Raw genomic sequence first — 23,066 nt, 5'->3', positions numbered from 1 at the left:
TGGCCCGCCATCGATCGTTGCCAAAAGTCTTCACCAGAATCACCACTCCGGCACTCCCGGCCTTCTTCCCTCTCCTCCCAGGAATCGTACATCGTATTAGTAAATATATGGTGAAAGTGTTTCGAGTGAAATTTAAAAAGGAAAAAGGGCCAGAAAAAAATGAGAAGTTGAATTGTACTATGTAATTGGTTAACTTGCAAAACTGTGAATAACTATATAATAGTAAGATATATGTGGAATCAAACATGGAAATGAATTGTCGAGTGATTTGGTAACAAATACTCTGAAAATGAGAATATATGCTTGCACCACTACTTAGTCGATTGCATGTCATAAGACTGCAATATTGCTGTCGGTGCACATGATGATATGTGATGATTATTGGAAAATTCGATTTTCTTCGCTGGTATAAAAAATTCTACTATTTCAATTTGGTGTTTTTCAGGAAATAAATATTTAGTTATTAATGGTTTGGTAATTCAAATATTTAATTCATTTAATAACTAATTGCTTACTAGAATAGCATAGCTGTATTTAGTAATTAAAGGTTTGCTTATTAAATAATTTACTAGTTTATTTCATAAGCTTTCTAGAGATCTTTTCCCTAGTTTATTTCATAAGCTTATTAAATAATTTACTCCTAAAGTGGGACGGAGGGAGTATTAATCAGTAATTAGTTACATTTAATGATGATAAAGACAAAAAATTAGTATACATGCACTCAGATTAGTATACTAGAGTAGAAGGCGGGATACGAGACGTGTGTTGATGAACTAAAGATGAATCAACGTTCAAATTCTCATAAGATGGCCCTGAGAACGAATTATGGTTGCGAAAAAACTCGAAAGGATAACTAGATTGGTTGAGAATAAGGACTATTGTGCCGAACAACACAAGCATCAATGTTATTTTGAAAGAGGCATACTGCTAGTTGGAGTTAAATGTTTTAAGCATGAACTGAAGAGGCTATTACTGAACTCAATTACTCCTATTTTTTCTCGTGTGAAGAGGATAATGCTATTAACTCGCAAGTGATTACATATATGTAGATTTAAAAGCGTATTGCTCACTTATTTTCTCTCAAATACAGTAAGTATAAAACAATTAAACAATTTTGTTAAGTAACAAATTCTGGGAAGGGTTCAAGATCTAGTAGTGGAATTCCTATTTGAAGATGGCAATGCCATATACCTTTTCCAATCATTGATGATCATGGTAAGAAAATGCATCTTGTTTTGAATGCCTACACAGCAATTGGCATGCATGGTGATCATCTCATCCAGATCCTTGCTGGGTTCACAATATCCCCCGAAGTAGGCCGTATCCAAGAAACGGAACTCTAACCCGATTTGGTGGACAAACGGTTTTCCCTTTATTATGTTGAACACGTCTTGGTCGTGTATGCCTGGGAAATACTCCCGCGCATTGTACCAATACTTGTATAACTCGATGGTCCTGTTGTTGGATTTCACATACGTGAACCCTGTACTCCCGGTGTTGCTCAAGTTGCGGTAGTTGGCGGTGTATCGGTCGCACGCCATCTCGAAATCCCCATCCGCGTAGAAGTTTTTGAATGGATTTCTAAACCACATTACATCTGCATCCTAAAATGTGAAGTGAAAAAAGATGAATATAAATTGCAATTTTTTGGAATTTGGTTTAATTAGATTTGAAGTTACCGTATAAATGAAGTCGTATCCCAATTGAAGAACAGTGCGCAATAGTTCAATCTTTCGCCACGTCATCTTCAGATAATCCTCACTCATGAAATACGCCTCGCCGGAGAAGTCCACGCCCTCCGTCGTAACAGCGTAGCAGTGGAGGTGCGCTGCCGCCTTGCAATGCTCGTACGCCGTCTTGTCGAACGCGTAGACCACTAAGTGATCCAAGAGGTGCGCCGTTCCATTTCCGATCTTGAAGCTCTCCAAAAATAGATCGAACAGGGAATTTGGTTCAGTCCACGCTGCGTTTAGATTCGTGATTATCACCGTCCTGTTGTCCTTCATCACTGCACTTCTCAACGTCTTCTCCAATTCGATTTTCTCATCTTTTGCCTATTTTCCATTTTGTATACAAAAATTGCTCAAAAATATATTTAGTTACTAAAACTTTGGTAATTTACATATATAATTCTTTCTTTTAAAAAATATGGAGTAAATTAAAAGAGAATGTGAAAAACTTTTTTTTTCTATGGGGGAGATACATTACACATTTAATAACTAATTGCATATTAAAATAGCATAGCTCATGCATATTGAAAAGTCAGATTTAGTAGCTACAAAAATAATTAAGCATTTTTAAGTCACAACTGTGCAAATTTGTGAATAAATTGACCAGTATGCATTTGTTTTTAGGTGATTAGAAATTTCGATTTTCTTCGCTGGTGTAAAAAAATCTACTATTTCAATTTGGTGTTTTTTAGGAAAAAAATATTTATTTATTAATGGTTTGGTAATTCAAATATTTAATTCATTTAATAACTAATTGCTTACTAGAATAGCATAGCTGTATTTAGTAATTAAAGGTTTGCTTATTAAATATAAGCTTTCTAGAGATCTTTTCCGAGTCGGAAAACTGGACCTCTTCTACCTTGATTCACTCTTAATCGAAAAAACATTAATAATCAATAATTAGTTACATTTAATAATGATAAAGACCAAAAATTAGTATTTATGCACTCAGATTAATATACCAGAGTAGAAGGCGGGATACGAGACGTGTATTGATGAACTAAAGACGAATCAGTGTTCGAATTCTCCCAAGATGGCTCTGAGAACGAATTATGGCTGCCAAAAAACTCGAAAGGATAATTAGATTGGTTGACAATAAGGATTGTTGAGCAGAATAATACAAGCATCAATGTTATTTTGATAGCCATGCCGGGGAACATAGGCTTGTGGTTGGTGTCGCGGTGGTAGCTGCCGGTCTCGAGGGTGTCGCCGTCGCCTTTGGCCGCGAAGCCATCCACACCACCACCTTTGATTGGAGCTGGTTGCATTTCTTTTCGCCTTTCTCTATTTCGATTGAATGAATTTTGGGATATTATATATAATCTTAAATCAAGTAACCAATTAAGTCATACTGTCACTTTTTTTCTACTGGAAATTAGAGTTGTATACTTTTATTATAAATTATGCTAAATTAATCAAATATGCACACATATGAGATGTGTTATTTACAACTATGGCAAAAAAATAACTATTTGGTTGCACTTGATATTCGACCCTCTACTATTAGGCGTCATTAATTGGTAAGAGGTGAATAAAAGTTAAAAAATGAAACGTCATCGATATAAGGTGATAAAGTATTTTCTTCCTAATTTTCCCAATTCAATATGCGTTACCGGAATAAGTAAATGAAATAATTTGAATATTAATTTTTAGTTTGTTTAAATGGAAGAGACTAATTTATATTGGGATATTGGTGTCAAATATTATAAAATTTTTTAAAATTTGTTTTTCACCGCGAACTTTAAACTAAGTACTATCATGAATTTAATATTCTCACTATTACTTTTTTTCATCTCTCTTATTTTAATAATTTCGTACCTAATAAAAAAATTTACTCTTTAATAGTATCATGAATTTAATATTTTCACTATTATTTTTCTTCATCTCTCTTATTTTAATAATTTCGTACCTAATCAAAAGATTGTACTCTTCAAATATGATAGGAGCATTTGCTCTATATGTACTAAAAACACATTCACCAATCTCTTTCCTTAAAACACGTACCTTCTCTTTGTGCTCAGGTCAAGTAATGATTTTAACTCATTTGCAAATATACCCCTATTTAACTCTCTAGAATATACTATCTCTGTCCCTGAAAATTTGATACAGTTTACTATTTCGGTTCGTCCCTGAAAATTTGATACAATACACTTCACTTTTATCATTTTTGGTAGTGGACCCCATATTCCACTAACTCATTTCTACTCACATTTTATTATAAAACTAATACTTTAAAAGTAGGACCCACATCCCACTAACTTTTTCAACTCACTTTCTATTACATTTCTTAAAACCCGTGTCGGGTCAAAGTGTAGCAAATTTTGGGGGACGGAAGTAGTAACAGGAGTAATTGTCTAAGAATAAATATAGGCATATATAAAATGTGCTTGTATAATTGTCTTTCTCTTTCATAATGATTTTCTTAATTCATGCGAAAATTTCAACTATCTTATATTATTAGAACGGTACATACATAGATTTAAATAAAACAAGCCTACACAATTACATAAGCAAAGTTGAGCAGTGGGCTAATTCAAAGCAAGAACCCAGTATTTGACCTTGTTTAGCCAACTATTAATCAAAATAAATAAAAAATCAAAACATTGATTTCTTATTACTACTTGAGACAGATAACAGTTGATTTCGACCAATTCAAATACTTGTACAGTGACAATTGTGTGAAAATTGGAAAAAAGCTAAATCAGATGAATACAAGAGAGCAAACAAGCTAACATCCATTCTCTCTAGCTTCAAGAATCATCATATATATGTTTACATAGGAGATGAAGACGAGAAGCAGATGCTCAGATCCATCGGCGGCGACTACGGGAGCTCTGAGGGCCTTGGAACCACCTATCCCAGTCGGCCTCCACCGGAGCTCTAGTCCTGTAATAAACCATATAGTATAATTTAATTATGTAACATTACCAATAATCAACTTAGCTTATTAATCCTTACACAGGAAGTAGAGCGTCTGGAACTGAATCCACGCTCGCGATTACACTGTCAGTCAAAACGAGTATATGAGTAAGTAATTGCACCTATTAAGGTGACGTTCAGTACGTTAGACAACACAATATGAGATAAGCCATAAAGATATTCGACTAGGGCCAAATTTGTTACTTGGATAGAGGTAAAATAAATAATCATGATATAAAATATAATCTTGGCACTATAGAGACGGGATAGTTACAAATAAACATGACGATTAGATGGTCCCTAAAAGTTAGTTTGATTATCTTATCCTTCAAATACTCAGTCTTATTTTACCTAATCAATCAAAGTAAAAGTCCACTGATCATTTTGCCTCTATCGAAACCCCTTCTCGTCCCACATCGATAAATAGGTGATCCCTTCTCTATAAATGAATTGATATCCCTCACCCTTATGAGCCCTTTTAAGGGGATGAAGATGAACGACCTATTTCTAAAGGCCTCCAAACAAAATTGGTCTTTTGTGTACTTCAGATTGAAGTATAATTATTGCAGATTATCTAATTTGTGATTAAAAATGTACAAAAAAAATAGTAGTAGTTGAGAGAGAGGGTTTACTCTGGACAAACAGTGGATACTCCACCAATAGTTTCTAATTCAACTAGCTCATCCTGCATATGAATAAAATAAATAAATAAGCAAACTCTTCAATGTCAACAAATTGGACGGAAAAGGAAAAAAAAGGAAGAAAGAGAAGAAGTTGAATTGATTGTGAGTGCCTGCATAATTTGGATTTCCTGATTGAGGAAGGAAATTGCAGCTAACATTCTGTGCTTTCCCATATGGCCAGAAGTCGAGGATGCCATTGCCGATGAGGCGGCTGAGCTGCGCTTGTGGGGCTGTTCACCCGCTTGCGGCGGAGCTCGATCCATCTGCGCGGCGGCGGAGGCTGTGGTGAAGCGATTATAAATAGAAATGGAAATTGAAATGGAAATGGATCCAGCTGAGATGAGGAGTGGGTGACATGGAAAGTGGTCAAAAGTGGAAGCTGGAATGCCGAATCTCACTTGTTTTTGTGGGGATAATTATGAGCAATTAAATAATTATTGTGGGGATAAGCTTGCACATTTATTATTACTATTCTTGACAGGAAATAACATAATACTCAAAAATTCAGATTGTTACTGTAATTTTACTTACAAAAATCATTATAGTGATATAAATGAGAAGTTAAATTGCAAATAGAATCACATCCTATATAAAATTATACACGATTTTTTAAGTTGTCTGCACCAATAAAAAAAGGGCACGTCATTATTACTGATTAAAAGGTAATGAAAATAAAGTGGGCTTTGGAGTTTAGATATGGGCCTAGATATTAATCGAATAGCAGCCCATAATATTTTATGATAAATTATTTTCTATCGTCTTCTTCATTTCGCCCTTCACAGCCATGGCCTTGCCAGCGGCTTCAGCTTCTGCAAAATCAATCTTCAAAAAGCTGCTGCTTCTCAATTCTCCGCAAAAATTCTCTCCAGCTCGCTTCGCCGCTTCCGCCACAGCGTATAGTGCTATCAGAAACAGAGGCAAAAGCAAAATCAAAAGCGAGCCCAATCAGCAGCAGAAGCAGAAGGCAGAGCTGCTAGTGAAGAGGCGAACGCGGTCAGATAGAGAGCTCGACGAGGACGTTTTCTCCAAGCACTATGGGGATGATTCTTCTGCTCATGTTCCTGTCATGCTCGGGGAAGTGCTTGACGCCTTCGCTACCGTCAACCTCAAATCCTTCGTCGATTGCACTCTCGGCGCTGGCGGACACTCCGCTGCGGTTTGTCAATCTCTTTGATTTGCTTAATTTGTTCGAGTTGATTACTTATTTGCTAATTCAATGCGTGTATGTTGGTAATGTGGTGAAATTTTGGGGTTAATGTGATAAAATTAGAGATGATACTAATTTGATAGCCTCTATTAGCTGGTCGGAGGTGTGATTTTTTCATTGCATTAGCCTCTTGGAGAAATAAGTAAGATAGTTTCTGCAGAAATTAAGTTTTAGTTTTTGCTTTTTTATCCTGAGTTCGAGTATTGTAGTTGGATATATCGTTAGATTGTATGAGACGGGAATGAAAATCCACAACATCTAGAACTTTTAGGTAATTCGAGTACTGGCATTAAGAGGGGGTGCATTTGTGCAAAATCACAGTTTATGTGGGCCTTTGCATGCTAAATTGGATGGTTTCATGTAGCAGACAGATCACAGATAATTGTAGAAGTGTAGAACTGAAGTTAGAAGATTGTACTGATGTTCATGCTAAAACTTGTGTGATAATTAACACAAAGAACAGTGGGATTAATGACGTTTGCAGCTATTCAAACGCGTAATTTGTGGAGTACTACTTGACTGTCTTATGGTTGTCCATCAACTTCATATGGCTAGATAACTAAAGCTCTCTTGAAATTCAGATTATTCAGGCCCATCCAGAAATGGAGTTTTATGTCGGATTTGATGTTGATCCAGTTGCCCATCAAATAGCTCTGGATAAAATTAATCATGTGTTGGACAAAGATTCAGGCCACTCTAGATCGCACTTACAAGTTCACACACTTGTGAAGAACTTCAAAAGTATTAAAACTGCGCTTCATGATATTGATGAGAATCGTTCTCCAGGAGTTCAAGGAATTTTGATGGACTTAGGAATGTCATCCATGCAGGTACACTGGAAACCATGTTTCATACTCTAGGAGTAACACTCCCTCCGTTTAAATACTTTTCTCACCTGTGATCTGCAGGTCAACAATGCTGAAAGGGGATTTAGTGTACTATGTGATGGACCTCTGGATATGCGGATGAATCCCCAGGTAACTACTGCTGCATCAAGGCCATTAATCCCTTCATAACTTATTTTTTAACTCTATATGCAGTATGATAATTATGTTGTATATAGAAAGATATATAAAATCTAGATTAACGAAAAGAGTGGCAGAGAACTATGCAGCTTTTTATTTAAGTAGAGTTTTCAGTAAGCAAACCATTCATTACCACACATGGAGAAAAGGAAGAATTAGAACAAAGCAAGACAATGTGACACCCTATATGTTGACGGCCATCAAATGTATTAATTCTGTAGGATACTAACTTGATTCTACAAATGATATTCAACATGTGGTAAAGATCATCATGTTTATGCACTTCTGCAAATGAATAGGTGAGAAAATTTCAACTGGTTATATCCTACTATTATAATTGCATGTTATATTTATTCTGGCAATTATTTGTTAGAATGGCATGACTCATGGTTGCTTGGGCTACTCTATTTTAATTCTGAGTAAGATTATGGAGTCAATGGCCAATATCGTTTTGAGCTCCCTTTTCTAGGTGTTCCTGGTTTAAATGAAATGTTCATTAGGTTTGTCCTCCAACTGATCAGAGCAGGGTGTGACAGGCTAGCCTAAAGGCCGAAGACATTTTAAATTTATGGCCAGATGCTGAATTGGGGCGAATTTTACGGGACTATGGTGAAGAAAGCAATTGGTTCACTCTCCACAAGAGAATTGTCAGGGCTCGGTCGACTGGTGGATTGCATACTACACGTCAATTAGTTGACCTCATTCGAAACTCAAGTTCTTCGGCAAAAGGTGCGTCCTTTTGTGTTTCCATTTTATTCAACTTGTGCTCTGTAATTGGCTGTGTATCTTGGAAGACCTTTTAATGATATGAATTTTGATCTTTGATAAAATCTCCTACATTCCACTTGACACGAATTCTCCATAACTGAAGGAGGAGGTAGGCAGGGATGGATTAAGACTGCAACACGTGTGTTTCAAGCATTGAGGATAGCTGTGAACGATGAACTCAACACGTTGAAGGATTCCATCAACTCTTGTTTTGATTCCCTTGGTCCTGGAGGAAGGCTGGCTGTCATATCGTTCCATAGCTTGGAGGACAGAATCGTGAAGCAGGCATTTCTAGACATCATAAACCGCTCTGATGACGGAGCTAAGCAATTGAACCATTCCGAAAAATTGGATTCTTACAAGGAAAAAGAAGCATGGGTTAAACAGATCGTGCAAGGCAAGGACGCCAATATCCTAACAAAGAGACCGGTGACACCATCTGAATCCGAGGAGAGACTGAACCCTCGAAGTCGAAGTGCTAAACTTAGGGTTATTGAGAAGGTATGATGAAGGATGTGCATATCCTTCAGATGTACCATTCATTTTTCAGTTTAATTTATGTTTGTAGCCAATTGATAATTCATCTTTTAGATCGAGTTTCTCATACTCACTCTCTCAATCTCAATGGGCTGTTGATACTAAAAATATCAATATGAAGGAATCTAACAATTATTGACCACTTTGGTTCGACAAAGTACATCTTATAATCATGTTTTTCCAAATGTTTATCACATTTTTTTACTAGATTTTGAGATAAAAATCTCATATCTCCTAAATTGAAGACGATGGTTTTATTTGATGTTGGATATTACTATAACCTATAATAATAGTAATAAAACTCCTCTTGTCTTCTGTCCGTGATTTTCAATTTGTCATTTTGATCTTTCCACGATTAAAGCCTGAGTTTATTTTTACTATAATTGACAAGTTTAACTCATGTTCTATTATTCTTATTTTTTTATAAAATTAATGTATAAAATTAAAATTGAGTTTTCACTATTTTTTAATCTATTTTTTATATTTTATAAAATCAGTGTAAATTAATCAGCCATAATGGGTGACGTTGAGAGTGCCAACTACAGTCGATAATTTTGCAACACCTGTCAATCTTCCTCTAAATTTTCTGTAAATTCATAGTCATAATTCATATGCATACACAAATTTAAACTACAGCACTACGCCTATGGCTGCAGCTAAATACTATTCCTCTCGCTCTCTAATTCATAATCATACCCGAATTTTTCAAGAGCTCTCCACCTCCGCCGCCAGGTACAAGATATAGTTTGTGTTTCTGTTGAATAAATGCGGCCCAGCTAGTTCGTTATGTTCGATAACCGATTGAATTGTTTTTTCCATTTAAGGATTGAATTGAATTGTTCAGATTGAGCTCGAAGAAAGCAGGTTTTTCAGTCTCGGGTGTAAAGAGAGCTAACCTCACTGCCAGGAAAAAGGAGAGGATCAAGCTCCCTAATTATGGCGGAGGAAATGGGATCAGTCAATTTTTCAGTCATCCATCTGGGATTGAGGCGATACTCAATTCTAGGGCTCTGCAGAGTTATCACCCCATTGATTCCAATCTGTACAGGTTTCTTTTTTATTCATGTGAATTATGATATCTGTTGCCCAACATGTGTATGATAAAATGACTTAATCAGAAATCTATAATTAATTAGGGGACAAGGGATGTGGATAGTGGCCAGTGGCCTCTGGTATTCATTTATGTTGTTGCTGCCTTTGGCTTATGTGAGCTACATGCAGGTGTGTTCTGCCGCAGATTCAACTTCTCAGTTTTAGAGTTGCGCCAGTTTTGGAGTTACAAGTAACTCCATCTAGTGAAGATTGTGTTGTAGAGATGTTGTCTTGCAAGGTAAACCAGCAACTAACTAACAAAATTTGATAGGAGGTAACAAAAGAAGGTCCTTGGATTCTCTCTGTCATCTGAATCACATACACAATTTTTAGGCTGCACATCTATTGCTACTCATGCATTGAAGAAAACTGTAGCAGCTTTTGGTGCTTCACATGTTATGGTTGATAACATATCAAACTTATACGTATTTGTAGTTTGAGGGTTCTGAAGCAGTGGAACGCCAGAATGAACGTTTTTCAGGTATGACTAATTGAATTTTGAGTATATATATTTGCTTATCAAATATGAACTAAGTGGAGATGGTTTTCTGGGCCTGGCTGATCTTGTGGAAAAGACTCTAAATTTCCTTAAGTAATACAACAGCGTTTATAATGGTTTGATTGAATGTGAAGGACAAATTAGTCGCAACAGCTTCATTGTTTGGACTGCTTATATTATATACTGTGATTGTTTTGCAGCTTCTATGAGAAATCATATTACATGGGAAACTATTGATGGTGAACATGTCTTGGATGTTGATGTGGAATTAAATATTCTCCTCGAGGTTGTTACCCTGCTTAAGTTGTTACTTGAGTTCAAGATTTGCTTTCTTTCCCAAAATGGTTGTCTTAGAAGAAAACTGATTCTGTTGTTGTCTGAACCCTTTTCTGTTCTATAGCTTCTATATCTTGGTGCTATGTTTTTGCAGCTGACCACAGTAATGGTGTTATTTATCGCAGATCAACACACAGCCATTTGCAATGCTGCCTATATCAGCTGTCGAGCAACCAGGAAATATGTAAGTTATGTAGAATTATTAACAAAGCTTGAAGTCTTGTGAAATACTATCTGAAAGAGCTTATCTGAGAGAAAAAAAAATAACTGTCTATTGGGTCCCAAATTCTATTGCAATAGTGATAACACTTCTGATTGAACCATCTTTGCAGTTTACCTGTAATCTTATAGAAGTATCTAAAAATTATTTTAGTCACAATGCTTTCTATAGTAGTTTGGATTTGGAATTGCTGAATTTCTATAGTTTTCCTTTGTCTAGAGCACTGTATAATTTAAACATAGTTGCATGCTCTCATTTTTCATTTAATCTGTTGTTGACTAGCAGTATTTTTTATCATAAGGTTAAGTGTAACTAGATTATGTTGATAATCTATATTCTGAAACTGCGTTTGAAGCTCATTGCATAAGGTGTGCACATTAAATCATAGAACATGTTTCATGGTAACAAGTTTTACAACATACAGGGTGATGCAGGCCGTGGTAGACCGTATGGTCCCATTGCTTGCACAACAATTGCTGCAAGATTATAAGGAATGGATTCATCAACAAAGCAAAAGCCTTGAGTGAATTAATCCTGCAAGGTAAGATTTTCCTTACCTTCATCATCTTGTAGAATGTCTAGTATAGCATTTTCTTATTTAATCAGCCAAGTTAGGACTATAGTAACTGTGAGATTCCAGCCAATCCCTCAACAAACAAGTTTAGCTCTTCTAATAAAACAAAGTAGTAGTATATAACACAAATGAATTAAGATTGTTTCTTAATGCTGACAATATTTGCAGGTGGAAACTATCATATTTGGTCGTTGCAATCAGAGGAAAAGTCTCATCTAACAAAATACTCCTAGTTACTAGTATCATGCATAAAAGAATACCAAATGTAGGTGTGCTAACTTCAAAAAATGTATGTATGCTGATGATTGTTGGCATGACTTGTGATGAATAAAAATTGGTCAGTATGTTTATCAGCCCGACCGGTTAAACCATGAAAACCGGTAACTCCAAGGTCCGATTTTTAAAACATTTGTTGAATGCAATATGAAAGAAATGGGGTCTCCTCAGCCAAGATCTGAAAGAAACATACTAGTTAAAGATAACAAAAACTAGAGAATAAAATGGGTATGAAATCGAAATAATTGAGATATGTAGGTGATAACTTGCAAAGGAGCTGAACGAATCAACTCCCAAGTATACAAACTACCAACATGATAATGTAGGTAAGCTTACTGACCATTCACACAGCGCCACAGCATTGAGCTGATGTGTGACTGGCTAATTAGCTACCATAATCGCAATCACAAATTCATCAAAAATCACAATTAAATAATAATATTGGTGAATGCCGTGGAATTCGATTACACCTCAAGACTAAAGAGGCATCAAAAACAAAGACAAAAACTGAATTTTACCCCTAGATATGTACATCTCGAAAGACAAAAACTGACTACTATTCAGCTTATAATAATAGAGAAGCAAAACGACAAGAAAAAATAATAAAAGCACGAAAGACAAAAACTGACTACTATTCAGCTTATAAAGATTGAGAAGCAAAATGACAACAAAAAATAATAAATTCACAAATTACCATTTAATAATAGCTTTTAAATGAGGGTAACGTGAACCAACGGAGTGAATACTTACATAGCAGAGAGAGTTTTTGTATATATCCATTAGCAAGAAAATAAAAGGAAAGGACAATAGTGAGGTAAGTAGAATAAACTAAGGTTTGAGGTTATGAATTGCTAGCTTTCAAGCACTGCCCTTGATTGGCTCAGCTTCATAATCCCCTGCAGCCTTGCCATCTGATTCATCAAAGTAATCAGCACGAGCGTTGTCTACCAACATCAATGCGACCAACCAGAAGAGGCACGCGTCGAGGGATAGAAAAGCTCCTCCACCGAGAAGTCCAGTCTTGGCCGTAGGGCACGAGGTTTCCAAATTGTGATGAACATTGTTAGTGTGGTGAAGGTGCTCTGTGATTGTAGGCCACAACAACATCACCACAGCTAATGCAGCCGTCGACCTTCAACAATAATAACAAACAAAAACTAGATATCAGCAGCGCAAAAGGTTTGGGGTTATTTCTTTATCATAAATTTACAGGACTTTCTAGTTGTAATTACATCAAGACATAGCTTTCATTAAAGTTAGATTTTGGTGAATAAAATTGAAGCAATGTAAAATTATTTCGATTGGATAATAAACTGTTCGTTGGTTGAGAGAATACGCTGTGCTATCAAATAACATCATCAACAAACTAGGAGTGAACTTGGATTACTATGTGATAATGACTGACCGAGCAGTACAACTAGAAGAGGCCAAAAAAAATTTGAAGAAAAAGAACAAAATAGAGGTTAGAAAGGGCTATGAGCACAAAACAAAAGCAATGCAGCCGGCATGTGTGTAAAAAGCATAGGAGTATATACTTACAGTGCCACACCGAAGAAGACAAGGAAGCCTGTGTTTTGGAATAATGCCTCCTTAGGAACATGCTTCCCTTTGTAGGGGTAAAAAAGAGAATACCAGCCAGCAACCACGCAGATAACAAGGAATGCAAAGGATGAATATCCCAACGCCACAGATGGATCGGACGGGTATTTGCAGATGACAACACCCTTCCCTGTTATCGGGGTTCCAGAGGGAGGCTGCAGATTTAAAGCAAATCAGATAAGACACAGTCAAAAGGTTGTAATACCAAGTCAGTAGTATATAGTTAATGTAGTATTGATACCAGCATGTTTTACTTAGTCCTCTTGTGTTTCTTTTCCCTTTTTTCTGGATATAATTCTCATTGAAAGCTCAGAATATTCATTCATCTCAACAGATAGGAAAAATTTGTCTCAACATAATCTTGAGTTAATACATTGTTAATATCAGTTTCTAATATTGTATCAATGCGGAGGAGTTTAACAATTCATCATTGAAGCAAAAAACATCAATTCACTACACTTTTCAATATTTACATCTCAAGATCCCAATAAATCATTCAAGACTAATAATCTGATTATCAGAAACACCATGTGAATTTAAATCAGCCAAAATCAGTACAACATTTTTCTATTCCATTAGATTGTTAAAGAAATCATCAAATTGAAAGAAAGTTACCTTTTTGTTTTCAGCAACAACCCCAAGAATGAAGGAGAGCACCCCAAGGAATGCTACTATAAGAGCCATTTGCTTCATCGTTACCGCCATTGCTTTCAGCTTGCCTGTAACATTTTACAAAACAAAAGTTGAAAGGCGTAATCATGAAATTGAATAAGAATCAATGCCTAATGATTTGGGGAAAAATACAATATTAGTAATGAAAACCCTAATTCACTCAAAAATGGAAAGGGGAAACAAAAAAGATATCGAGATCCTCTCTGTTTTCCAATTCAGACAGTTAATCGAAAGCAATTCAACAAACTTTTCACGCGAAAGGCGACAAGCGAAGGGATAACGATATAAAGATGAATTATCGGATCAAAAGTTGCAATTTTGGCGGAATCAACCCCACACCTTTGGTATAAAGATTAAAGATGCCCAGAGACGAATCAAAAGCGAGCAACAAAATCGATTGGATAATGAATCATCAAAGTGTTGTATACCTGGAAAAAGAGGGACAGATCTCTTTTTCTCTCTCTCCCTCTAAATTTCAACGCTGTTGTTGGTGAAGTGTAGTGAGCGATGAAGAGAAGACTTTAAAGGGGAAAAATGGATAGAATTTTACGATTCTCAATTGAGAATCTGAATTGAATCCAAACCGGCAGGGATTCCGTGAGCTCACTACCACGAGAATATCGTGGATCCACCTAGTATTATTTATTTATTTATTTGTATATATTATTATTATTGACATAGACATGAGATTGGTAGAATAAAATATGATGAATTGATTGGGATCATTAAAGATTGGCGGAGTATATAAAATTTAACAAATCTTCAAATATTTATATCGATATTCAGCACTTATTTTGATATGATTGATGAATATTGGTTGAATAGAGTATGATGAATCGATTGGGATACATTGAAGGTTTGTATCAAAAATAAACCAAAATAGTATACACAAATTTTGTTTTGTTTGTTTTGTCTTTATCAAAATTAGTTTCTTTTTAATTTTATGAAAATCTTTTTTTATAATTTTTATCTTTATCTCTCCTAATTTACCATTTTTTATTACAATTATGTCATCCCCAAATAAAACAATTTTTATTGGTCGAATGAAGTCATTTTCTATAATCATGTGAAAATATAAATTTGACAACAAATATAACTAATATTAAGTCAGACTAGTCAGTTCATTAAAATTAGTTTTATTTTCATAGTGATTCATCAATCAAAATTATTCTCTCCTTATTTCTGATAAACTTTATTTTTTATTAATAATACTCCAATTATTGTCTTTATCTCTTTCATTTTTATCAATTTTATAGCATTAAATTTTTTGTTATCCATTAACAAGTACTTTGTTGACGTAGATAGGGAGTAGTAATAATTTAATTTTACGAGTACATTTTTTCAAGTTTTGTATGGATGGAAAATCCGGAAGGATAAATAAATATGGGTTTCGGCCCATTTATAAGTGTAGGAGTTCAGAATCTTGATGAGGCCCAATTATATTCTCTATTGCTTCCTAAGTCCGCGAATAGGAGTCCCGTTTTGCCATTTTAGTCCGTTCGCGAATAGGAGTCTCAATTCACTTTTACCATAAATGATAATAGGATTCTCACCTTCCACTAACTCATTCCACACACATTTCATTTAAAACTAATATATACAAGTGGGACTTATATTCCACTAACTTTTTTCCACCCACTTTTCTGAACATTTTTTAAAACTCGTGCTACCAAGGAATGAGACTCGTAATAGTGGACGGAGGGAGTATAAATTAAATTAGATACTATAACAATTCTTTGTATCCTTTATAAATAATTTGAATTCCGAAATTCTATATTGGACGTGGAAAGCCTAAAGAAAGATAAAATACTCCGTAGAAATTACCAGCGGTTGGTTTAATTATAGCTTGATTACCCTATGATGACTTACACATGAAAGGCTAAATTACTAATAAAAACTACTACCAAATATAAATAAAATTTATTAATTAATTTAACCACATTTAATTTGTTTAGTGATTGTCATTTTGCGGGACAGGCCCGGACCAATACATAAGTAGTAAGGAGTTACTTCTTTTGTGCTACTCAACGTTTTATTTAGCCGAGGAATGATACGTTACGTACCTACGTGAGCTTTTTATGTGAGCATCATTTTCGTTTGATGTATGTTTAGCATTATTCGTTTCGATTATATATTTAGTTTAATTTTAATATATTAAAAAAATGTTATTGAAACTTTTAATTTCACAAAATTCATAAAATATAAGTCTCGATTTGCTTGTTTTCTCAATAATTTCAAATAAACCAATAAAATAATAAATCGATTTTTGATTTTTATAAATTTTAAAAATTTTAATAATATTTTTTAATGTATTAGAATCAAACTAAATATATAAATTTAAACAAACAATGCTAAACGTGCATCAAACAAGAGTGATGATCACATAAAGAGCTCACAAAAGATATGCAACATATCATTCCTCTTATTTACCTATACATATATTAAAAACTTCTATTTTGTATTTAGACTTCTATTTTGTATTTAGACTTCTATTTTTTATTTATTCTATTAGTCATGAATTTTGAATTTTGATTGGGGGCTTGGGAAGTTAGAGAAACTATTTAGTCATAATTGGGTATACTCCCTCCATCCTTTAAACATTTGTCATTTAGGATCTTAGAAAAAGACTAATTCTATTTACGGATATTTTTTTATGTCTAATAAGATAAGTCCCATTATTTATTAACAATTACTTCAATCACTTTTTCTGCCTCTCTTTCTTATTTTACCTAAAATCCATATCATTTTAAATATTGCCTATTTTTTTAAAGACAACTAAAGCACTCCCTCCGTCCCAGAAGATGACTTACTTTCCTTTTTAATTTGTCCCGACCAAGATGACACATTACTAAAAATAGAAACACATTTTATCTCTACTTTATTTTCTCTCTTTCTCTTATTTTACTCTCTCCACTTACACATAAAATAAAATTGCATAAAATTCCATGTCGATCAAAGAAATGTCATCTTCCTTGAAACGGATGAATTACTATATTTTATTTAACGAATAAAGTATGCAATAGTGTCAAGCTAGAGCCTAGAAGTAAAAAGATAAAATTGTCTTAGAAAAAAAACCGGAAAAAGTTGCTCTTTTGCTGAGAACAAGTAAAGAAGTTAGTTTGATTCCTTTCTTGAACTTCCCACCGCCCTACCTTAACTAGAGCCCAGTCTATACTAACATCAACAATTATAGAGAGAGAGAGAGACAGAGTCTGTGTTGTGTGTCTGAGAGGACCCTGTGCGTGTGTGTGCCTGCCCCCCACACGTTATAAAGTAAGCATCTTCTACATATATCTGATTAAATAAGTCAGTTTGGACAACGACAGAGAATAACTATTTCAAACATTTGTTCTCACCTCTGTGCCCCTCCACTTAAATATTTATAAAGTAATAATTAATGTGATAATGTCATTAGCTCAATAATATCAATCTGATTAGAACTGAGAAAGTTTCTACCTGGCCTCAAATTAGCTGGCTTTCTGCATCTTCAGAATCAGGTATAGCACCCTTCCTCAAATCCACCAGTTTTCTTCTTTTCCTCTTCTTTTCCCACTTTCACAGCTGAAATAAAAAAGATCCCTTTTTTCCAGTACACGAAATCAAACCAATCTTGACACCCTTTTCAGAAATCATGGGGAGGAAGAATCATGAGTTTGCAGGCGCAGGTGTTACCTTGTTACTGGTGTTGTTGATGTCGATGGTGAATAGCGGAGATAGCATCGGTGCAAACTGGGGAACTCAGGCAAGCCACCCTCTGCCGCCTGCAACGGTGGTGAAGCTGCTCAAGGACAACGGGATTCAAAAGGTGAAGCTTTTCGATGCCGAGGCTAACGTCCTCTTCGCCTTTCGAGGATCCGGGATCGAGGTCATGGTCGGAATCCCCAACGACATGTTGGCAACTCTTTCCACCAGTGTCGATGCTGCTGAGAGATGGGTCGAGAAGAATGTTTCTGCACACATCTCCTCCAACAGTGTTCTAATCAAGTCATTCTCCTTTCCCTCTTTCGATCCCCATCTCTATGAAAAATGATAGTTCCATATTGAATTGGGTTTTGTGTTTCTTGCTAGGTATGTTGCAGTTGGAAATGAGCCTTTCCTCTCCACATACAACGGAACGTTCCTGAGCTCGACCTTGCCGGCGCTGCAGAACATTCAGGCGGCTCTGATCAAGGCCGGCCTCGGAGGCCGGGTGAAGGTCACCGTCCCACTCAACGCAGACGTGTACGAGTCCTCGACGCAGCAGCCGTCGACGGGAGACTTCCGGGCGAACATCAAGGATGTGATGGTGCAGATCGTGGATTTCTTGAGCCGGAATGAAGCTCCGTTCACTGTCAACATCTACCCTTTCATAAGCCTCTACAACGACCCCCACTTCCCGGTGGACTACGCCTTCTTCGACGGGTACTCGAGCCCCATCGAGGACAATGGCAAGACCTACACCAATGTGTTTGACGCCAACTACGACACCCTTGTCTGGGCGCTGCAGAAGAACGGATACGGGAACATGACGATCATCGTTGGGGAAATTGGATGGCCGACTGACGGGGATAGGAACGCCAACATCGGATATGCACAGAGGTTCAACCAAGGTGTGATGGGGCATTTGGGGAAGGGCACTCCCATGAGACCGGGCCCAGTGGATGCCTACTTGTTCAGCCTCGTCGACGAGGACGCCAAGAGCATCCAGCCTGGGAACTTCGAACGCCACTGGGGAGTGTTCAACTTCGACGGGACGGTCAAGTACAACCTCAGCCTTGGGTCGGGCAACCGTGGTCTAGTCAAAGCCAGCAATATCAAGTACTTCCCCGAGCGTTGGTGTGTCCTTTCCCCCACTGCCAGCCTCGACGACCCCCAGCTCGTGCCGAGTGTCGAATACGCGTGCTCACATGCTGACTGCACCAGCCTAGGGTTCGGAAGCTCTTGCGCGGATCTGGATGCACGGGGGAATGTGTCATATGCATTCAACAGTTACTACCAGACAAGCGACCAGCTGGAGACTGCTTGCAAGTTCCCTAACCTCTCTGTGATCACAACAACGGATCCGTCGCGGGGCACGTGTCGGTTCAAGCGTATGTTCCAAGAGCCTGGTAAGGGAAATGGTGGCTTCTTGTTAGAGCCGGTTGGCGTCCTGCTTCAGATGCTTGTATTCATGCTGGCCTTTTTGTGAGGGCATGAGCTATCAATCATACTGTTGTTTCATTCTTTTTTGCCATATACAGATGTGACTCTCAGTATTTTTGTTCTCTTCCGCCACATCTTCGCTTCCATTCCTAGAATAAGATGAGAAATCAAGTACTATAACTATCAGATTGTAGCAAATATCCAATTATTTAGTCAAAAACCAATAGAAACTAGGTCTGTTAAAAAGATCAATAACGGAGCAAATTTTATTTACCAAAGAATCAAGTATTTTTCATTACTGGTATTTTGTTGCACTGCTTTCTACATAAATAGATGCGGACTTTATATCACTGTGTTTCGAGCAACAGTTAAAGGGACTAGTTGATGCAGAAACTAGTAGGCAATCTTGATTATGAATGTACCATTAAGCCAATTTTTGTGTTGAGATCTTCGAAGTTTGAAACATTGAAACGCAAGGGTATAGTTCTGCGGAAATGATTTACAACAGCATCTGCTTTAGATGATGTGCTGCCCAAAGCAGTTCAGTTCATGCGCGCTAGCTTAAACCATGCTTGCGGAGGCAATCTCTTGATCTAATGTCAGCCTGAAAACCATATGGTGCGCTGAATCAATTTGAGCACATTAACCACGAGGGGTGCAAAAGGAAAGGAAAGTGACAAGTGAAAACAACAACAAAAATCTACCAGCGAGTAAATGAGAACACAGCCATTCATCAGTAGATTTTGTAGAGGTCAATAGCAATAGTTTCATGATAAATTTACTGAGTCTGAGGCAGTTATGAACAAAAGATTTTTGGAACGAAGAAATCAATTTTTTTTTTAAAGAAGACATCAAATATTAACTTGAACCCCTAGAAACCATTCATCTGATATTTACTTATGTCATTTTACACAACCATATCATTACCTGTCTTATGGGCTCTGGGATTCTATACCTACAAGATAACTTCACAATCTCAATGGCACTGGCAAGAGATATACGATGACCAACTGAAATGAATATGGGTTTGAGGGATCCTACAGTCGATCGCAATGCCTGCAAGAAGATTACAGCATGTTCAGAACTGAAACTTACAACTATACATCACCACTATATATAATCAATGCTTAGATTATGGATTGGGGAACTTAAACGGAGGTGAGGGAGAATAGTTTAGAAACAGTATGGAAAAGCAAATGTTTAATACTTAAAGTTTTAGCGAAGCAACGGTAGTGCATGCAAATTGCAGACAGGACAGAGGATTGTTATGTGTGCTTATTTAAGAAATCAATCTGATGGAAACCCACATTCTTTAGAGCTTTTTGGAACAGAAGGAGCTTTTGAAAAATGAATCACATTCTGCAGGTTTTATTACTCCAGCATCTAAGGATGGGATGTCAATTATTTACAAACAACTGAGAAAGAGTGGATGGTTCACACTCAACTTTTAGTAAAAAATACATTGACTAAGACAGGGGGGAGGTGAATCTGAGAGGTAAACTTATTTGATCAGTAAGATAACCCACAACTACACACATCATCAGCAAATAACTAGAATAGAGTGATTATTTAACATTAATAGGAGTATTATAGAAAGGTTAAACTGATTGATATAATTATTTTCAACATAATTAACCTAAGGGTTACTTACCGCTCCTAAAGTGGACCCTGAATCGCCAATCAGTGTGAATACATCACTACATGAGTCCCCATTAGCTTCAAGCAGTTGTCTCACTCCATGTTGTGTCAGACCATCAACATGGTGTAACTGACAATTGTTATAGCAAACCTTCAGCGTATTAGATCAGTGACAGAGGCAATAATTTTCAAAACAGAAGCCCTACACAAAAAAGATAGGACAACATTCCAAAAAAATTCATAAATACTCCTCAACTCTGACATAGAAAGAAAACCAGAGCCACTACACAGATAAATGCAAGTATAGATAAAAAAACATATGTACTAGGCATACAACATTCTCCTGGTGACATCATAACTAAAAGGACTTACATTCTTTCCTATCCCAATCGTTGGAAGATCGGCCAAAACACCTAAATGACAAGCCAATCCAAAGCCTGCAAAATGCATGGTTCAGTAAAGAGCAGAGTAACGTAACTTAAATATTCTCATATAAAAGAGCTCCAAGCATTATTATCACCAGACTAGTTAATATGAGTCAAGTTATAACCAAATATTTAGAAAGGAGGAGATATAGAAGCCATGGCATTCCGATGTTGAAGAACTGCCATTCTCTTAACAATAAAGTCGCTTAGCAGCTAGTATAATCTAAAATTTAGAGGCTGACCAATTGAAACTATTAGAAATAAGGACAAATACATAAAGCAGATTATAATTCCGTAGACCTGACAAAAAAAGAATAGCTCCATCAAGCCATCAAGGCATATATATGTAGCAGATCATTCAGTCTCGAGAGATATCAATGGTTTCTTTTCAGAAGATTGCGAAGATGACTAACCTCGAGGATGAAGCAGCCCATTCCCATCAACCATCAGTACCTTGTCAAGATACAGAACCATCAGCTATAAGTAATGCAACCTAAAAATTCTGTTGAGGATCTTACCTACAATATAGTACTAGTATTACTTAAAACTACAATTATCACCTAATACTATTTGAACCTGCAAGTGAATTCACCCTATCATATGTACAGAATTCATAATTGCATGATTAGCATTATGATTGAAAATTCTTCTAAATCAGTCACCTGGGGATACAGTTGAGGTACGGTATTCTTCAATTTCTCTAGAAGTCCTAGGAGCACCGGAGCCTAAAAACCAAAAAAAAAAAGGAAAAAAACATGAGAAATAAACAGAACTTGCTTTCCTATTCTCTCAAAGATTTAATCACTGAAAGGCATAGATTAACACAATAAATAGGAATCATATACAAAACCTCTCTGAATGCCAGAAATCCGGGGACGTACGGAACGCGAAGCTCGACGGTGTTAGAAACTTCGTGCACTACTTCAAGGGTGGATGCGTCCAAAACGACGAGCGTGGCACAAGCAATTGATGGATCAGTTTTGGAGAAACTCAAGTCAGCCCCAGCAATATACTTGAGGAATTTTCCGCGATCGGAATCTCGATCATCTTGTGCGCCTTCATATATTTGACCTTTGCATATTGGAGGCAGTTTCCAGCTGAATGTGTCGTCCGTGATCAGCTGCTTCTTCAGCGACTCTTGAATCCTGAATTGATGGCAATAATTGGTTAAAAAATTGCGATAAGCAAGTGAGATTGGTGTGGAAAAGTGATGCAGTTTGTTTGATTACTCAATCCATTGGTTCAATAATTGGGGGGAATTTTGATTTTGTGAAGTTGAAGGCTGTTCAGTGGACATTGCCTTGAAATTGGGAGGGAAAATGTGTGAGGAAAGAGCTGAGCCAAAAATGTCGATATGAAATGTGCTGACTCTGTTAATCCCAAATCTTTTCAAGTATGCATATGCAAATAAGCTAATCAGTTTAATCAGGGTTGATTACAAAATAAATTTATAATTAAATTCAATTTAATTTTTGTTTAGTAAATACTCGATCATCTTATCATCTATATTTATGAATCTCTATCTATTTGATCCAAAATTTATGAATTGACTTGAAAGTAGATATATAAAGTTATAATCAAAAAATTTATTGTTCTAGTAAAGATTAGTCTGAATAGCTATAGTCCGCAACCATATAAAATCAAATAGAGAAAAACCTTTGTTTCATAAGATTGATCTGAAATATTAGTTGTTGTCACAAATCAAAGAAATTAGTTAGAAGACATTATGTTGTGCAAAACTAGAA

The 23,066-nt window shown here is 36.3% G+C and overlaps 6 protein-coding genes and 1 pseudogene across 10 annotated transcripts; 3 read left to right on the top strand and 4 right to left on the bottom strand.

Moving 5' to 3' along the window:
- Nucleotides 1-726: 726 nt before the first annotated feature.
- On the bottom strand, nt 727-2,998 carry LOC125215289 (uncharacterized protein At4g15970-like; annotated as a pseudogene).
- Nucleotides 2,999-4,318: 1,320 nt separating this feature from the next.
- LOC125212779 (guanine nucleotide-binding protein subunit gamma 2-like) lies at nt 4,319-5,719 on the bottom strand. The gene is made up of 4 exons (XM_048113037.2): nt 5,443-5,719; nt 5,282-5,334; nt 4,689-4,733; nt 4,319-4,616 (listed from the first exon to the last, which is right to left on the bottom strand). Exons 1-4 carry the CDS (start codon nt 5,593-5,595, stop codon nt 4,535-4,537), a joined length of 333 nt encoding a protein of 110 aa, XP_047968994.1. The 5' UTR covers nt 5,596-5,719; the 3' UTR covers nt 4,319-4,534.
- A 362-nt stretch (nt 5,720-6,081) lies between these two features.
- Nucleotides 6,082-9,011, top strand: LOC125215284 (mraW methylase family protein). The gene is made up of 5 exons (XM_089067689.1): nt 6,082-6,488; nt 7,121-7,369; nt 7,448-7,516; nt 8,101-8,293; nt 8,436-9,011. The coding sequence occupies exons 1-5, from the start codon at nt 6,117-6,119 to the stop codon at nt 8,837-8,839; spliced, it is 1,287 nt and encodes a 428-aa protein (XP_088923815.1). The 5' UTR covers nt 6,082-6,116; the 3' UTR covers nt 8,840-9,011.
- A 456-nt stretch (nt 9,012-9,467) lies between these two features.
- On the top strand, nt 9,468-11,943 carry LOC125214049 (DUF1997 family protein, putative (DUF1997)). The gene is made up of 8 exons (XM_048114907.1): nt 9,468-9,601; nt 9,714-9,917; nt 10,091-10,199; nt 10,397-10,442; nt 10,661-10,746; nt 10,922-10,980; nt 11,441-11,557; nt 11,759-11,943. The coding sequence occupies exons 1-7, from the start codon at nt 9,516-9,518 to the stop codon at nt 11,541-11,543; spliced, it is 693 nt and encodes a 230-aa protein (XP_047970864.1). The 5' UTR covers nt 9,468-9,515; the 3' UTR covers nt 11,544-11,557; nt 11,759-11,943.
- Nucleotides 11,944-12,541: 598 nt separating this feature from the next.
- On the bottom strand, nt 12,542-14,723 carry LOC125214050 (keratin-associated protein (DUF1218)). 2 transcript variants are annotated; one of them, XM_048114908.2, is made up of 4 exons: nt 14,566-14,723; nt 14,081-14,184; nt 13,406-13,620; nt 12,542-12,998 (listed from the first exon to the last, which is right to left on the bottom strand). In XM_048114908.2, exons 2-4 carry the CDS (start codon nt 14,168-14,170, stop codon nt 12,725-12,727), a joined length of 579 nt encoding a protein of 192 aa, XP_047970865.1. In that variant the 5' UTR covers nt 14,171-14,184; nt 14,566-14,723; the 3' UTR covers nt 12,542-12,724. The 2 variants fall into 2 exon arrangements, with proteins under 2 accessions (XP_047970865.1, XP_047970866.1); XM_048114909.2 differs by having other exon boundaries at nt 14,477-14,698.
- A 2,670-nt stretch (nt 14,724-17,393) lies between these two features.
- LOC125214321 (glucan endo-1,3-beta-glucosidase 6-like) lies at nt 17,394-19,390 on the top strand. Of its 2 annotated transcripts, none has more exons than XM_089068542.1 (3): nt 17,394-17,410; nt 17,764-18,121; nt 18,206-19,390. In XM_089068542.1, the coding sequence occupies exons 2-3, from the start codon at nt 17,769-17,771 to the stop codon at nt 19,302-19,304; spliced, it is 1,452 nt and encodes a 483-aa protein (XP_088924668.1). In that variant the 5' UTR covers nt 17,394-17,410; nt 17,764-17,768; the 3' UTR covers nt 19,305-19,390. The 2 variants fall into 2 exon arrangements, with proteins under 2 accessions (XP_088924668.1, XP_047971256.1); XM_048115299.2 differs by lacking the exon at nt 17,394-17,410 and adding an exon at nt 17,503-17,634.
- On the bottom strand, nt 17,474-22,683 carry LOC125214322 (endonuclease V family protein). Of its 3 annotated transcripts, none has more exons than XM_089068543.1 (10): nt 22,551-22,683; nt 22,172-22,466; nt 21,984-22,046; nt 21,735-21,774; nt 21,269-21,333; nt 20,910-21,026; nt 20,186-20,314; nt 19,681-19,862; nt 17,810-19,407; nt 17,474-17,698 (listed from the first exon to the last, which is right to left on the bottom strand). In XM_089068543.1, exons 1-8 carry the CDS (start codon nt 22,616-22,618, stop codon nt 19,815-19,817), a joined length of 825 nt encoding a protein of 274 aa, XP_088924669.1. In that variant the 5' UTR covers nt 22,619-22,683; the 3' UTR covers nt 17,474-17,698; nt 17,810-19,407; nt 19,681-19,814. The 3 variants fall into 3 exon arrangements, with proteins under 3 accessions (XP_088924669.1, XP_047971258.1, XP_047971257.1); XM_048115301.2 differs by having other exon boundaries at nt 17,474-19,407; nt 20,186-20,213; nt 20,300-20,314; XM_048115300.2 differs by having other exon boundaries at nt 17,474-19,407.
- Between the last annotated feature and the right edge of the window lie 383 nt (nt 22,684-23,066).

Source organism: Salvia hispanica, chromosome 3, assembly GCF_029641045.1.
Source record: "Salvia hispanica isolate PSC_SH4W2 chromosome 3, Shi_PSC_v1, whole genome shotgun sequence".
Lineage (NCBI taxonomy): Eukaryota > Viridiplantae > Streptophyta > Magnoliopsida > Lamiales > Lamiaceae > Salvia > Salvia hispanica.
The sequence above is the reverse complement of the archived record's forward strand: the minus strand, read 5'-3'. Positions and strand labels throughout refer to the sequence as shown.